Source organism: Xyrauchen texanus, chromosome 23, assembly GCF_025860055.1.
Source record: "Xyrauchen texanus isolate HMW12.3.18 chromosome 23, RBS_HiC_50CHRs, whole genome shotgun sequence".
Classification (NCBI taxonomy): domain Eukaryota; kingdom Metazoa; phylum Chordata; class Actinopteri; order Cypriniformes; family Catostomidae; genus Xyrauchen; species Xyrauchen texanus.
The window spans coordinates 12,163,318-12,180,673 of record NC_068298.1 but is presented as its reverse complement, the minus strand read 5'-3'; the positions used below and the strand labels follow the sequence as shown (position 1 = coordinate 12,180,673).

The window sequence follows — 17,356 nt, the reverse complement described above, 5'->3', positions numbered from 1 at the left end:
GAGTGAGCACATAGAGTTTTTAGTTTTTTTTTATTGAAATTTTTGGGACGTGCCTTTGTTTATGGTTGTGGTCCATTGAAGTGATAATGATATTAGTTCCCTGTCTGTCACTCATTTCGACTTTGTGTCGAAGAAGCGACACTAGGGGTCTCTCTTGAATATGCCTCTGATCTATGAAAAAAGGCCAATGAGAAGTAGGCAGACAGTATTTGCATACCCCGCCCCCGGACATACGGGTATAAAAGCGGGGAAATACGTAGAGTTCATTCAGAAATTTTCTTCGGAGCCGATGGTCGTGTATGTAGTCAGCTGCGAGTCACACACCTGTTCCTGTTCCTCTGAGCTTTGCCTGCTGTTGGATCTACGGCGCACTTCAGCGGCTTATCTCCTTCTCTGCACGGCACTTCAACAGCTTTAGTTTATTTAAAAGAGTGATTTTCTCTATAAAAGATTATTTTCCTCTAAAAGAGCTTTGCACAGCGGTGTTGAACGTCCTTTTCAGGACGCATCTTTTTAAAGATGCCTTTCCGCCTCTGTGTAGTTCCTGGATGCGGTAGAGTGCTCTCCGCTTCAGACGGCCACAGGCGTTGTCTTGTGTGTCTGGGCTGCGATCACACCGAGGCAGCGTTTGTGGATGGTTCATGTTCTCACTGCGAGAGCGTAACCATGGCAATGTTTCGGTCGTGGCTCACTTTCAACAGAAAGCATGCCACTCCAGCTGCCCCCCACATTGCTCCTTCTTCCCACGGGATTGAGGACGATCTGGGGATGGCAGCGGGTGCAGCTCTGCCGGGTACGCCCCCTCGGACCACCCACCCCCCAGCACGCTCATTGACTCCCGTCCATGCTCCTTGACTCCTGTCCATGCCTATCCTCTGGAGCTCGAGGTGGATGAGCTTGTCGCTGCATCGGAGAGCGCGCCGTCTGACGCTGATGACTCCCCTGGGCTGCCGCCTTTGGGCCAGCATGCCCAGGCTGAGGCTGACGCACAGATGTCCTGTATGCTTGCCCGGGCCGCTGCTAGCATGGGGCTGGACTGGAACCCTCCATCCTCTCCACAGCCATCGCGGTTGGCCTCAGCGCCGCTCACACCCTCTCCACACGTCATAAAGCCACCCGCTCATCCGCTCTCACTACCCTCGATGGCGGAGCGGCCCACGGGTACACGGCGATTCCCCAGGTGGACAGGGCTTAGCGCAGTCACTCAGTCAGGTGATGGCCACACTCGTGGTCCAGGAACGTCATCTGTGGCTGAACTTGGTCGAGATGCGTGAGACTGACAAAGTGCGCTTCCTCAACGCCCCCGTCTCCCAGTTCGGCCTCTTCGGCGACACCGTCGAGGACTTTTCCTAGCAGTTCTCCACGATGAAGAAGCAGACGGAGGCCATCTCGCACATCCTGCCCTGCCGCAAACCTGCAGCCATGGGCTATCCCCCGTCTGCCAAGGGCGTCCTCCTGCGGCGATGAAACGCCCTGCTCCGCCTCAACCCGGGCCCAGCTCTCAGCCCGTGCGTCGAGCACCCCGCAGGAAGCAGACGCCCCCCGTCTCACGGACCCCCTCGAGGACCCGGAACGCTCCCAGGTGCTCCAGAGACGGTCGACCCAGGGACCAAGACGTTAGTTCCGGAGCGGGTAAGCAGACCACTCCGTCCCCCGGTGGAGGGCCAGGAGGATATGGGGCTGCGGTACCCACATTCTCAGTAAAACAGCTATTTAATTTGTCTCTGGGTCACCTGGCCCGCAAATGCCGTTCTCACGGCACTCTGCCACCACACCCCAACAGTCCCGGCATGCTGGATGCGGACCATCCGCCCTCAGCCCCACGACTGTTGCCCTGGCTGGCCGGTTCTGACGAGTCCAGAGGACGCCTCTACTGGACCTTCTCCTCAGTCACCTCAGTCCCTGCTGGGAGTGCGGAGCAAGGTAAGTGCTTTGAGTCCTTTCTCAGCACCAGAGCCTCGGGACGCGTCCTCGTCTCCCAACACCGTACTACCTGCTCCGCCCCACCGGGTACGTCAAAAATAATCGGCCCCTTGGTGCCCCTAGCACGAAGCTTGGATGGTTGGCTTTCACTTCCCAACCCATCACGCTGGCTGGCCCGGACCATTCGACTCGTTTACGCAATTCAGTTTGCCAGGCCTCCGTCCCCTTTCATGGGCGTCCGCTTTACCGCAGTACACGGCGAGCATGCCAAATCCCTGCGCGCGGAAATTGCTACTCTCTTACTCAAAGACGCGATAGAGCCTGTCCCTCCAACCGAGATGAAGGTGGTTTTCTACAGCCCTTGATGGCATTTATATATTTGCTTAAAATTCTCTTATTTTGGCATCAAAATAATATTGGATTTTGAGGTTCACAATAATCAATGATATCTTAATTAACTGCGTTTAAATCAAATAACTGCAAACAGATGATTATTTAATAATCGCGACAGGTCAGACGATTATTATTTAATAATCGCGTAGGTCAGACGTAATCCAAATGAATCAGATTAGATTACCAAAAAACAGTAATCAAATAAATTACATTACTAATTACAATTTTAGTCATGTAATTTGTAATCAGTACTTGTTTAAAATTGTGAAGTAATCTACCCAGTACTGCATATACATTTTTTCCCCACCTCTATAAACAATGTGTCTTCTCAATCTATCTGATTCTCGTTGTTAAGTTTAATGTGACTTTGAAAATGCTGCAGGTGTATGTATCTGTTGTCATTTGTGTGGAACTGGGTGTTTATGTGGTCTACTCATGAATGTAAAAGACAGTCTGGGCACCGGGAGAGTTGTATCCGATGTAAAGGTTTAACTTGCCTTTTTGTGGGCTTCTTCTGAAATTCTCCTTCTAGGCAAATCAAAGAGTGATGAGAATCCAACCAGTTCAGCCACAGTTCACTTTGCCAGACTTCCCTTTCTCTTTCTCTCTTTCTGCACTTCAGGTTGGCATGCCTCCCAACTGCAGTGTTGCTGTTATTGCACAAGCATGGATTTATACGTCTGTGCATGTGGCAACCCAAATGCTTATTGCAGTTGCAAATCTTTTTGCTTCAAATGTGAATGAAAACAGGAGGCATTTCATATGACAAGGAGCTCTCTCTAGCAGAATTAATCAAACCTCTCATATGTGCCCTTGGACTTGAGTGAAATAACTTTCAAGAGCTTATAGTTCTGGCCCACCAAGGTTAGGTATACTTGAGGTTATTTGGTTCTCTTGACAGGTTTTAATAGAGTGAAAAAGCTCTATTTATCTTATCATATCTACAGTATATGTATATTATCGTTACTCATTCTTGTGTTGTTCCAAACCAGAAGGCTTTTTTTGTTCTGTAGAGGAGATGTTTAGCAGAATATCCAGACTGCTCTACAAGCATGGATTTATATACATCTGTGCGTGTGGCAACCCAAATGCTTATTGCAGTTGCAAATCTTTTTGCTTCAAATGTGAATGAAAACAGAAGACATTTCATATGACAAGGAGCTCTCTCCAGCAGAATGAATCAAACCTCTCATATGTGCCCTTAGACTTGAGTGAAATAACTTTCAAGAGCTTATAGTTCTGCCCCACCAAGGTATACTTGAGGATATTTGGTTCTCTTGACAGGTTTTAATAGAGAGAAAAAGCTCTATTTATCTTATCATATCTACAGTATATGTATATTATCATTACTCACTCTTGAGTTGTTCCAAACCAGAAGGCTTTTTTTGTTCTGTGGAGGAGATGTTTAGCAGAATATCCAGATTGCTCTTCCCCATACAATGATGGTAACAGACACTGTTACAAGTACCATACAAGTATACTATAAATATAGTGCACAATTCGATGTTCCTTGTCACTGTATGATTGTATTGTATGGACAAGAGAAGTGTGGCCATTCTGCTAAACATCTCCTTTTCTGTTCCATGGAAGAAAGAAAATTGTACAAATTGCTAGAATGTCACATTTAAGCAGTTCACTGCTAATACATTACAGTAGACGTGACCTCCACTGTCAACAAAGTAAACCCAGGACAGTCAAGCAGTTGACCTTGACCATGCTTAAACCTGACCATGTGTTAAACTTGGTTTCAAATATGGCAATCAAGGTGTTGCACAAGCCTTGAATTTATTGGCTATTGCACTGGAACTAACATAAACTCTGCTTTCTCCACACCTTCCTGCATACAGCAATGCTTGTTGAGTATTTGAGTTAAACCAATAATAATTGAGGTTTTATGAAGCCTCTTCCTTTTTACCTGAAGTCTTGGTAGCACATGTTCTGTTTTCATACAAATAAGCTGCTGAGTGCATCTGTCCTTTTACCCTCCTCTGTGACACATGACATTCAATAAAAACAATATATTTCCCTCGCCACATTACAACAGGTCTCACATTGTTCCCAAGGTTAATAGATAACACACATGATGCACTGATGCAATGAATATATTTTGCTTTCTTTCAAATTTAAGCTTGACCCAGTTTACTTACACAGCTATTTTTGTCATCTGTATAAATAAAACCACAACAGCACAACACACTAAATCACCAGAACAGCAGTTAATTCTTAAAACTAGAAAACAAATTAAGATATCTTAAGAAGTCTTAAAGGTGTAGTACACCCAAAACATTTTACTTTGTGGGTGGCTGTGGCTCAGTTGGTAGAGCGGATCGGCCACTAATCACAGGGTTAGTGGTTTGAATACTGGCCCACACTACTCCACATGCCGAAGTGTCCTTTGGCAAGACACTGAACCCCAAGTTGCTAACAATGGCAGGCTAGCACCTTGCATGGCAGCTCTTCCGCCATTGGTGTATGTGCGTGTGAATGGGTGAATGAGTCACAGTGTAAAGTGCGTTGAATACCGTTAAGGTTAAAAAGGCGCTAAATAAGTGCAGACCATTTACTTTGTCATTATTTACTCACCCTCTTGTCCTTCCAAACCTGTATGATTTTCTTTCTTCTCTGGAACACAAAAAGAGATGTTTGGCAGAATGTTGGGGACTGACAGTCTAAGTCTGTATTCACTTTCATTGGATAATTTCTCCTTTTGTTTTCCATGGCAGAAAGTATATGGTGTCAGAATTTTCGTTTTTGGCTGTACTAGCCCTTTAAAATCTTGATAACGATAAATACTTTTTTCTTGATTTAAGAGTTTAGATATGTTTTATTGTAAAACAAGACATGGAAGAAAATTACTTTTGTTGATGCTTGACCACACCATCACCACTGTTCACTCACTGTTTTGTTGATGCTTGACCACACCTCTGTTTCTCCTTGTTTTCAAGGGCCGCTCTGGATCTATGGGTACATGAATCTGAGTTCCACCGGCCAGATGCCTGAGATGGAGGAAGTAGATACCTATGAGAGGTAAGAGCACCACCACCATCATCTGCATTTTCCTTAACACGTTCAATCCGACCCTGAGGCCGAAGTTAGCTTATAAATAGACCCAGTTCATGCATAAATCATTTAAAAGCATTTTAACCCTGCCTGGGGCCTTTGCATGAATTCACTCGAATGGCACAGCAGTGACATACTACCATATGTTCACCTCAGTGGCCTGCTTTTTTTTAAATGTCACTACTGTAAATGCGACCGGTTCCCTCAAGAATCCAAAGGAATGCAAGCTGTATGGAATTGCTGGGGAAGCTGCTTCAGAATCAGGGGGACTTGAAGGTCTCCAGAGAGTTTGGGCCTGTTTGCACAGCAGGACAGATGAAATATGGTCTTTCTTTGTTGGCATCAACTTTCTCCATTGCTGTATATGCTTACATTTCCCCCAAACCCTTAGTTAGTGTCCTGTAACATAACTGGAGTCTCACAGCACTAAACAGTAATGACAGTTATAAATAGCGTTGAGTGTGCGCTGCTCATGGAAGCATCTACATATCGTTGTCAGGCCTGCTGCTGTCAGTGATAAGTTATGCCATTTAAACAGTGTTGCTGTTTACATTCAAGGTGCCAACTAGGGGTAAAACAGTTCCGATAACCAATATTGTATCACTATTATTGGCTGATATTTATTTGATTTCTGTTTTGTTTTGTTTTTGACCAATGATTTGATAAATTTAAATGAATTATCATGACTTTTTCAAACATTCATGATTTTGAAATAAAGATCTTTTTACATAATGCACGCACAGCCTAACTGGCACGCTCATGTTCATCAAGTATACTCAGATTTGTACAGTGTGTGCATCTTTGTTTGATGTTTAAGCTTTACATTGCTACATCCTTGTGCAGTTTATAATTCACTCTGTCTAACTGTCCTGCCAATACTCTTGAAAATTAAATTACAGAGAATGTTGGGCTAAGTATTATTAATCATTATCATGTATTTACAAATCATGGCTAGGATTAACAGTGATTTAATGAGTTTAAACTTTGTGCTGATTTAAGATGTGGTTTTCAGACATCTTGGCACAACAACCAATTTCTCAGGAAAATAGCAATTTGAGCTTTGCGCCACTTCATTAATATACATTACATACACAGTTTGCGCGCATACACCCACTCCCACCCACGTCCACTTGCGCTTTGTGCTGGAATGAAAATTGCAATTACAATTAGTGTTCTCACGATATTTGGATAAAACGGAAATTTAGCCCTCTATATTTATAAGATTTATTTTTGGCTCTTTTGTTTTTACGTTAATTGTTTCACCCCAAGTGCTGATGGTATATACATCACTGCTGAATGTGAAAACAAAAAGAAGGAAATAGCAGTGCTTGCAAGGCTGCTGTAACGTTCCTGTGTTGTCTGCCCTATGTTCTCTGTTTCACCCATCACGTTTATGTCATGTTTCCGTGTGGTCTGCTCCGTGTTTTCCGTTTCACCCATCACCGATCCCGTTCCATGTCACGTTTTCCCTGTTGTCCACCCTGAGTCTCACTGTCTGTGTAGAAAACTTCAATTCCCACAATTCCCGGCCTCCCTAACTGCCTGCACTCATCATTGTTCTCACCTGTGTCTCGTTTAGTCTTTATTGTGTCCTTGTGTATTTAAACCCTGTTTGTTCCTCCATTCCCTTGTTGGTCGTTGTATTTGATGTTCCATGTTTCCAATGTTTTATGCCTGCTCTTGTTCCCTTGTTTGATCGTTCGTGGATGTTTCGTGTTCGTGTGTTTATTTCATTTTCCCATCGTTGACCTTTAATTTGTTCCAGTGTTTTGTGTTCCTCTTATTATTTAATAAAACTGCTTTTGGATCCACACCTCTCGTCTGTCTTGTCCCGCTTCCACACCATTCGTGACAGAACGAACGACCAACTATGGATCTAGCAGGGTTCCTCATGGAGCTGACACAGGCGGACTTGACTGTCCGGGAGTTCTCCTATTTTTTTCACCAACGTGGCCAGTTGCACCGGCTGGGATGACCACACTCTGAAGGTGGCGTACCGGTTCGGTGTTCCCAAACACCGGTGGTGGGAACTCCTGGAGACCGGAGACTGCACCTGGCGGGAGTACGTGGGACTCATCTTGGAGGAGTTCGCTGCCGGGGAACCACCTCTCCAGATCCCAGCTCCCGCCTCTGGGCTTTCCTCGCCAGCCACGGTGAGTGAGCCAACCCCCACGCCTGCCGTGGTCAATGAACCAGCGCTGCTAACTTCATCCGCCCGGAGGAGGAGGAGAAGAAAGGCTAACCACGGCCAACCAGCCAATGCCTGTAGCCTCCGATGTCAGTGAGCCAGCGCCTGTAGCCTCCGATGTCAGTGAGCCAGCGCCTGTAGCCTCCGATGTCCCAGAGCCAGCACCTGTGGCCTCGACCGTCCCTGAGCCAGCGCCTGTAGCCTCGACCGTCCAAGAGCCAGTGCCAGTGGCCATGACCGTCCAAGAGCCAGTACCCCCCAAGCTTTCCAGAGCTCCACCTTCCGAGCTTTCCAGAGCTCAGCCTCCCGAGCTTTCCAGAGCTCAGCCTCCCGAGCTTTCCAGAGCTCAGCCTCCCGAGCTTTCCAGAGCTCTGCCTCCCGAGCTTTCCAGAGCTCCGCCCCAGAGCCTCCTGCGGCTCCGCCCCCTGAGCCTCCCTTGGCTCCGCCTCTCAAGCCTCTCGAGCCTTCCAGGGCTCCACCTCTCGAGCCTTCCAGGGCTTCGCTTCTGGAGCGTCCTACGGCGCCACCTCCCACGGCTCCACCTCCAGAGCCTTCCAGGCCTCCGCCTCCAGAGCCTCCTATGGCTCCGCCCCAGAGACTCCCGAGCCTCCTACGGCTCCGCCTCCCGAGCCTCCTACGGCTCTTCACCCAGAGATTCCAGAGCCTCATACAGCTCCGCCTCCCGAGCCTCCTACGGCTCTACTCCCAGAGACTCTAAAGCCTCCTATGGCGCAGAATTCCTCTGCTCCGCCTCCTGAGCCTTCCAGGGCTTCGCCTCTAGAGCCTCCTATGGCGCCACCTCCCTCGGCTCCACCTCCAGAGCCTTCCAGGGCTTCGCCTCTAGAGCCTCCTACGGCGCAACCTTCCTTGGCTCCGCCTCCTGAGCCTTCCTCGGCTCCGCCTCCTAAGCCTTCCTCTGTTCTGCCGCCTGAGCCTCAAGAGCCTCACTCAGCTCCGCCTCCTGAGCTCCCAGAGCCTCCCTCAGCTCTGCCTCCTGAGGCCCCAGAGCCTCCCTCAGCTTCGTCTCCAGAGCCCCTCTCAGCTTCGCCCCCGGGACCTGTCCCTGTCCTGAGGCCGCCTCCTGGACCTGTCCCTGTCCGATGGCCACCTCCCAGGCCTCCTAGACCTGTCTCTGTCTTGTGGCCGTCTCCTAGGCCTCCTGGACCTGTCCCTGTCCGATGGCCACCTCCCAGGCCCCCTGAACCGGCCCTTGCCTTGTGGCCAGCTCCTGGGCCACCCAAACCTGTCCTTGCCCAGTCGATACCTCCCTGGCCTCCTAAACCTGTCCCTACCCGGTGGACGCCCCCCAGGCCACTGGACCCGGTTCCCTTCACACACCCCCAGAGACTGCTTGCCTGCCCTCTCGGCCTCCCAGGTCTACCTGTCTGCCCTTTGTGCCCCCATGGACTGCCTAATTGCCCCTTGTGCCCCCGTGGACTGCCTATTTGCCCCTTTTTTCCCCATGGTCTGTCTCTGTGTCCCTTGTGCCTCCTTAGTCCGTCTTTGTGTCCCTTGTGGCCCCTTTGGTCTGTCTGTTTTCCCCCTTGTCCAGCCCCCCTCTCTTTGAACATTTGTTTATTTTTTCTATTCTGTCTCTTCTTAGGACCGTCTGGAATCCGGTCCATTTGAGGGGGGGCTATGTAACGTTCCTGTGTTGTCTGCCCTATGTTCTCTGTTTCACCCATCACGTTTATGATCCAAGATGGCGGCGCGGTAGCACGCAGCGGCCACTCCGGATCCACAATGGTGCTATTTTTGTTAAAAAAGCCCGACTTTTGCAACACATGGACATCGGAGCAACCGGTGTTCGTATCTACCATCACCAGACACTACAGAAATATAAGACTCATGCAAAAACCAAGCTGCATGATGACCTGCAGGAGGCGCTACGCGTACTCGGCTTGCTGCGGAGACCAGGCCTCCAGCCCTCGGCGTCGCCTGATGCCGGTGGCCGGGGGAGAGGACGTCGTAAGCGGTGTGCGAGAAAGCGGAAGCGTGGAAAGAGGGCGGGGTCCATGCTAGGCTAAAAACAAACCCTAGCCGGCCGGCTCTCCCGTCTATCCTGCTCTCAAATGTTTGCTCCTGGGCAATAAACTGGACTATATCCGACTCCAGCAGGCTACGCAGCGTGAGTTTAGAGACTGCTGCGTCTTTGTTTTCACGGAGACGTGGCTCAGCGACAGAGTTCGGATGCCGCCATTCAGCTAGACGGGCTCGCCTCGTTTCGTGCCGACAGAAATACAGCTCTCTGCGGTAAGACTCGCGGTGGTGGCTTGTGTGTTTACATCAACACGGAATGGTGCAAGAACTCTATGCTAGTCTCTAGTTACTGTTCATCGCTGTTGGAGCTTGTGACTGTTAGATGCAGACCTTTTTATCTACCACGGGAATTCACCACTGTTTGCATAACCGGAGTTTACATTCCCCCAGCGCTAACGCTAAGGAAGCGCTCTGTGAACTGTATGGGGCTATGAGCGAACTGCAGAACGCTCACCCCGACGGACTGTTTATTGTCGCCGGAGATTTCAACCATGCAAATCTCAAGACAGTGCTCCCTAAATTCCATCAGTATGTGGACTTTGCAACGAGAGGGGCGAACGCGCTTGATCTTGTTTACACAAACATCCCAGGCGCGTACCGGGCGGAGCCCCGCCCCCACCTCGGCTACTCAGACCACATCTCTGTTATGTTAATTCCAGCATACAGACCGCTCGTCAGACGCACAAAACCGCTTCAGAAGCAGGTGAAAACCTGGCCAGCAGGTGCCATCTCTGCTCTTCAGGACTGTTTTGAGTGTACTGACTGGCACATGTTCAGGGAGGCTGAAACATATGGCGATTCTACCAACTTGGAGGAATACACAGCATCAGTGACCAGCTACATCAGCAAGTGCATTGATGATGTCACTTTCTCCAAGACCATCACCACACGCTCCAACCAGAAGCCGTGGATGACTGCGGAGGTGCGCACGCTGCTGAGGTCCCGAGACTCCACCTTCAGAGCAGGCGATAAGGCAGCCCTAAGAACAGCTAGGGCCAAACTGTCACGGGCAATCAGAGAGGCAAAGCGCGCACACGCCCAGAGAATCCACAGTCACTTCCAGGACAGCGGTGACACGCGGCGCATGTGGCAGGGCATCCAGGCCATCACCAACTACAGGACAACATCAGTTGCCTGTGACAAAGATGCCTCCCTTCCAGATGCGCTGAACGACTTCTACGCTCGGTTTGAAGTGCAGAACGACGTGATGGCGAGGAAGTCCACCCCTCCTCCCAACGACCAGGTGCTCTGTCTTACCACGGCAGATGTGAGGAAAACTCTACGTAGAGTCAACCCACGGAAGGCTGCTGGACCAGACAACATTCCTGGCAGAGTGCTCAGAGGATGTGCAGACCAGCTAGCAGATGTTCTTACCGACATCTTCAACATCTCTCTGAGCAGCACCGTTGTTCCAACGTGCTTCAAGGCCACCACCATCATCCCCATGCCAAAGAAGTCTTCAGTGTCCTGCCTCAACGACTACCGTCCCGTCGCACTTACACCCATCATCATGAAGTGCTTCGAGAGGCTCGTCATGAGGCAGATTAAGACCCAGCTGCCCCCCTCACTAGACCCACTGCAGTTTGCGTATTGTTCAAACCGTTCAACGGACGATGCCATCATCACAACCCTCCATCTGGCCCTCACCCACCTAGACAATAAGGACTCATACGTTTGAATGCTGTTCATAGATTTCAGCTCAGCATTCAACACAATCATTCCCCAGCACCTGATTGGAAAGCTGAACCTGCTGGGCCTGGACACCTCCCTCTGCAACTGGATCCTGGACTTCCTGACTGGGAGACCTCAGTCAGTCCGGATCGGGAACAGCATCTCCACCACCACCACACTGAGCACTGGGGCCCCCAGGGCTGTGTGCTCAGTCCACTGCTGTTCACTCTGCTGACTCACGACTGTGCAGCAATGCACAGCTCGAATCACATCATCAAGTTCGCCGATGACACGACCGTGGTGGGTCTCATCAGCAAGAACAACGAGTCAGCATACAGAGAGGTGCAGCGGCTGACGAACTGGTGTAGAGCCAACAACCTGTCCCTGAATGTCGACAAAACAAAAGAGATGGTTGTTGACTTTAGGAGAGCACAAGGTGAACACACTCCGCTGAACATCGACGGCTCCTCTGTGGAGATCATCAAAAGCACCAAATTCCTTGGTGTTCACTTGGCGGACAACCTCACCTGGTCCCTCAACACCAGCTCTATCACCAAGAAAGCCCAGCAGCGTCTCTACTTTCTTCGAAGGCTGAGGAAAGCACATCTCCCAACCCCCGTCCTCACTACATTCTATAGAGGGACTATTGAGAGCATCCTGAGCAGCTGCATCACTGCCTGGTTTGGGACTTGCACCGTTTCGGACCGCAAAGCCCTGCAGAGGATAGTGAGGACAGCTGAGAAGATCATTGGGGTCTCTCTTCCCTCCATCAAAGACATTTACAAAAAACACTGTATCCATAAAGCAACCAGCATTGTGGACGACCCCACACACCCCTCACACAAACTCTTTACCCTCCTCCCGTCTGGCAAGAGGTACCGAAGCATTCGGGCCCTCACGGCCAGACTGTGTAACAGCTTCTTCCCCAAGCCATCAGACTCCTCAATACTCAGAGACTGGTTTGACACACACGTGTCCTGAGTTGCACTTTAATTACTGTCACTTTATAACTGTCTGCTACCTCAATAACTGCTATGTGCATAGAACACTATCTCATAGTATGTTATGTTTACATTTTAGAAACTGTCATCTTTTTGCACTACTGAGTACTGGTCGGTGCTGCACTGTCTATTGTCCTGTTCATTGTCAGTAATTTGTTGTACTGTCCTGTACTTTTTGCACATGTTTGCACGTGCACTTTATATAGGTATATATAGGTAGTTTATATAGGTATTTTATTTCGTTGTGTAGTCTCATGTGGTCCTATGTTGGTCCTTTGTTGTTTTTATGTAGCACCATGGTCTTGGAGGAACGTTGTCTCGTTTTGCTGTGTACTGTACTAACTGTATATGGTTGAAACGACAATAAAAACCACTTGACTTGACTTGACTTATGTCATGTTTCCGTGTGGTCTGCTCCGTGTTTTCCGTTTCACCCATCACCGATCCCGTTCCATGTCACGTTTTCCCTGTTGTCCACCCTGAGTCTCACTGTCTGTGTAGAAAACTTCAATTCCCACAATTCCCGGCCTCCCTAACTGCCTGCACTCATCATTGTTCTCACCTGTGTCTCGTTTAGTCTTTATTGTGTCCTTGTGTATTTAAACCCTGTTTGTTCCTCCATTCCCTTGTCGGTCGTTGTATTTGATGTTCCATGTTTCCAATGTTTTATGCCTGCTCTTGTTCCCTTGTTTGATCGTTCGTGGATGTTTCGTGTTCGTGTGTTTATTTCATTTTCTCATCGTGGACCTTTAATTTGTTCCAGTGTTTTGTGTTCCTCTTATTATTTAATAAAACTGCTTTTGGATCCACACCTCTCGCCTGTCTTGTCCCGCTTCCACACCATTCGTGACAGCTGCAAAAGAAATAGTGTTACAGTTTTAGGTTATCTTAGGTTTAAGTCTTTGCCATTTTTGCACATACAGTATCTTGTTTTTAGTCAGCTGCACACAAGAATCAACACATAATCATTGTACAGTATAAATACAACTATAAATGTTTAAATATAAATTAAAATAGACTAATATCAATGTAGTATTTAAATACATGTAAAAATATAGACAATTCTCAATTTGGTATGCAAATATTTGTCAACCCTGTCAGTTACATTCTATTAGTGTAAGTCAATGGGAGATTTTCAAACTTCAATTCAAAAAGTATTAAGTAAAACACCTAAGACAAACAAAGTTTGAAAGGAGTCTGTACATTAAGCAGATCATGCTGAATGAATAGTTTAATGATAAAGGGTTTAGAAAAAACACTAACCAGAATGTTTCAATAAGATCAACATAGTGCCACTTTGCAAGCACTGTAATGAAAAAAGAAAGAGAGATTAATTCTGTGACAGTCCCCCAGTAAAAGCCTTATGCATGGTAAAGCTAGAAAATCCGGCTGCCATCCAGCTCTCTGTGATTCTGAATTCTAGCGTATCCAACAAAGCCATCAAATCCTCAAATGAGGAAACACAACACCCCAGTCTGAGTGTGAGATCATCATTATACTAGCTGATCTTAGAGGACACATTGTCTTTTCAAAATTTTCATTCATACCGGCAAGCATCACTGATCACAGAATGCCCTATATCACTACAAACTCCTTGGCAAGATCCACCATTTTCATTTGCTTATCAGCAATATGTCTCTGCCTCCAGTGAATGCCGCAATCCTTATCCATCTTTCACTGTATACCGCACTCTGGATCAGCACTCCTCTTGAAGAATATCTCCAGAGTATCTTGGATGTGACTACACTTTATGCTTAGAGGAAGACAGGAAAGGTTATTCTAGGTCTGTGTCATGTTCAGACGAGGAATTTATTATGTGGTATTTTAAGACTGTCATAAGTGGGGTAACTGAACATTATCCAGAGTGGTCATAAATAAAAAATGAATTAAGAGTAACTCAGGTAAAATATAAGATCATACTTTTATCATAAGAGCCTGTCATCGATCTCAACACTAGAGGTAAATCCCAGTGTGCTTAATGATGCAGTTTGAGCTAATGTTAATGCTCTGTTAAATGGGAACAAATGAGGATGCACAAATCCAGAGATTTACTCAACTTTGGAAAGCACTGGGACCACAGAGCAGGATCACTTAACCTCCTAATATGTTTTGTAAATAATTTATGTTAATGAGCCAAGTAGACTATGCTTGGTACACAGTATGACCAATATCACAGTTCTTTGTACAGTATGCGTAAATACAGAAACGTTTTTTTAGTTGGAAATTCAATTTAAAAAAATGTATATATTATATGAGCATGTTGTAATGTCTGTTTTGATAATCCAGTGAATAACATAGTTGACAAATGAAAGGTACTCACCTTTTGTAGAGATGTAATGGTATGAAAATTTCATATCATGATTATCGTGACCAAAACTATCACGGTTATCAGTATTATCACGGTATTGTTAAAATGTGCTGAAAATGTACAAAAAGAACTGATACACACTGAAATAATTTAAACAGGTTTTATATTTGAAAATCAACAAACAACAAATACAATTTGTAAAAAAGGGAATAGCAAATGAATAATAATAATTATTATTATTATTATTAATATTGGTGTGATTACATTATTATTATTATTATTAACTTACACATTTTAAATGATCAAAATATGTTGGTTGGCTGTCTAAACTACATAACATGTTATTACATAGCTGTCTGAAATTCTTGATTCTGGTCGCTCATCTTGAAACTCTGGCTTCTTTCATGTCCCATGCTCTCTCCTTTCATTCAAACACATCTGGTGCCATCATGCATCTCTGTTATAGTTATTAATTGTATTGAAAATTAAATTGGAGGACTTCAGTATTTGTTTTGGACGATTGTTTTGTAGAATGCAACGGATCATAAAATAATTAAAGAACAGGTAAAATTTTAAAACATTCATCTCAAATCACTATTTCATGTCCCCATAATTATTTGAAAAGCTGTGTATTTGTGGTATGAATGTGCATCATTTACATGTTGCACGTATTTGTTATTTTTTGCTGTCTTGTTTTCTTGTTCGTTTGTCTTGGCTCAAAGCGATGCACTTGCTAGGAACTTTTTCTTTGCGGAAGCTTGTTTTTTACAAGTGAGATAAGATAGTTTTTCAACCCAATTAAATATTGTGTTCAACTATTTACTTCTCCTCATACTTTTCCCCAACTCATGCTCTGAGGTAAAAGTTAACTTACCTTGTATGCACTATAAAGTGATGGATTGTCACGAAGATGACTCGCCAGATTGGACACTTTCTTCTGGCAAGCCAGCAGTTACCATCTTCTACTAATTTTCCCTCAGCATTCTTATAAAATCCAAAATATGACCTCACTTCTAATTTGCTCATCTTGGGAGGTTTAACATTCTCCCGAGTGTTGTCATTGCCTTCCGCCATGTTTTCACGCTAAAAAATCAACAATAACAATGTTGCATGCTGTGTCCATGCGTCAGACTTATGCTGGGTGTGTGTGAACAGCATTTACAGCGAGTTTTACAAATCACAATAATCGCGCACGGTTTTAATGATAATTAAATGTAACACGGTAATACTAACCTTCTGGGAATTTTATCATGGTATACCGTGAAACCGGTAACCGTTTCATCCCTACTCACTTGATTCATTGCTTTTTTATTTGGATCTTGATGAACACAAGAACAAAAACAAAGATTATACTTAACACTTGAATGATAATTCCGGCATCAGTGCAGAAACAGCTTCACATTATGTAATACTTATGGTAGAAACACAAGACTCAAAACAGTAATACTTTATAAAAATTATTTGAGAAATTGTGTTTGAAACCTATACACATAGTTGGATACCAAAACAGTCAGGTAGAAATCCCATACATTTTTACCATAGGCAAATAAATTTTAAAGTATAACTTATAAACCTTGAACCTGTTGATACGCAACCGCCCGTACGCGGTAGTGACGTCACTCTGATTACATTTAATTTATAATTTACCGTTTATAAATGTAAACATATTTTACATCTTTTCACAGGTTGAAGGGCTCAACATTGATACATTAGTTATTTGTTCCAGGAGTACAAATGAAAACATGCAATATCAAAACTGGACTTCATACCTTTTTTAGGAGCCACACTTGGGTCAATTGTCCATGACAAGTGTTCATTGAAAAACATCCAATAGCACTTTTTGTCGATAAAAGTGATAAATCTGAGAAAAATGTATGTATTCTCCATTGTTTACATAAGATCTCATCTGAAAGAATTACCCTTCGTCATCATTCTTCAACAAACTATGCAATCTGAGCAGCATTCATGTTATAAATCTGTATATGATCTTATATATTAGAGTCTTATAAACAAAATGAGCCTGTCTCCAAAGTCTGTTTTTAAAAATGGGGCATAGTTTTATTCATAATAGCCAAGCAGTGCAGTCAGATTTTGTGTCGTGTTTGAAAGGTGGAGCCTTAATTGTAGCTTGCATGAACCAAATGTTTTGTTAGATCATCTTCAAATTTGAAACATAACTTCTTTAGACTTGTGGTTTTGAGAACATTGTATTTCTGGGTTGTTTTGGTACATTTATTATTATTTTTTTAGATTATAAAAACATGTTCAGCACAAAATATTTCCATTATTATAAACTTCAGCTTCTCTAACATTAAAACATAACAACATATTTTATAACTTGGGAAATAAAGCCCAAAGTGTCTTCTTTCAAAAGATACTACAACTGTGCCCATACTCCAAAGGGTTCAGTAAATACAACCATTTAAGTTCAGGAATGTAATTTTCATGGTTTGTGTTCAAAAAGGGGGCACGTATCAACAGGAAGACAGAGCTCCGATGTTGTTAATAAATTATATATTCTCCTGAAGAGAAAAGTTCCACCAATCAGTGAATCGTGGCCAAAAAAGCACTCCAGCAACCACCCACTCACATGGCATACTGAGAATGACACAACAGATTCGGTCTTCCTGCACTCTCAAGCTACTTACTGTATATAGTTGTAAATATTGGAATATTTTGCAATAAAATTCAAATATATTGTTTTTGTACTTTCATTAATTACATTTTTTTCAATAGCTTTTAATTCGATTATGTCATTCGCAGTGCTTCATA

The 17,356-nt window shown here is 45.2% G+C and overlaps 1 protein-coding gene across 1 annotated transcript in view; it reads left to right on the top strand.

Moving 5' to 3' along the window:
- The window catches only part of LOC127617094 (5-hydroxytryptamine receptor 4-like), a 172,476-nt gene that overhangs the window by 39,680 nt on the left and 115,440 nt on the right, over window positions 1–17,356 (top strand). The window contains exon 2 of the mRNA XM_052088978.1: window positions 5,262–5,343. Within this exon, the coding sequence (XP_051944938.1) occupies window positions 5,262–5,343 (82 nt within the window). The remainder of the gene's footprint in view (window positions 1–5,261; window positions 5,344–17,356) is intronic.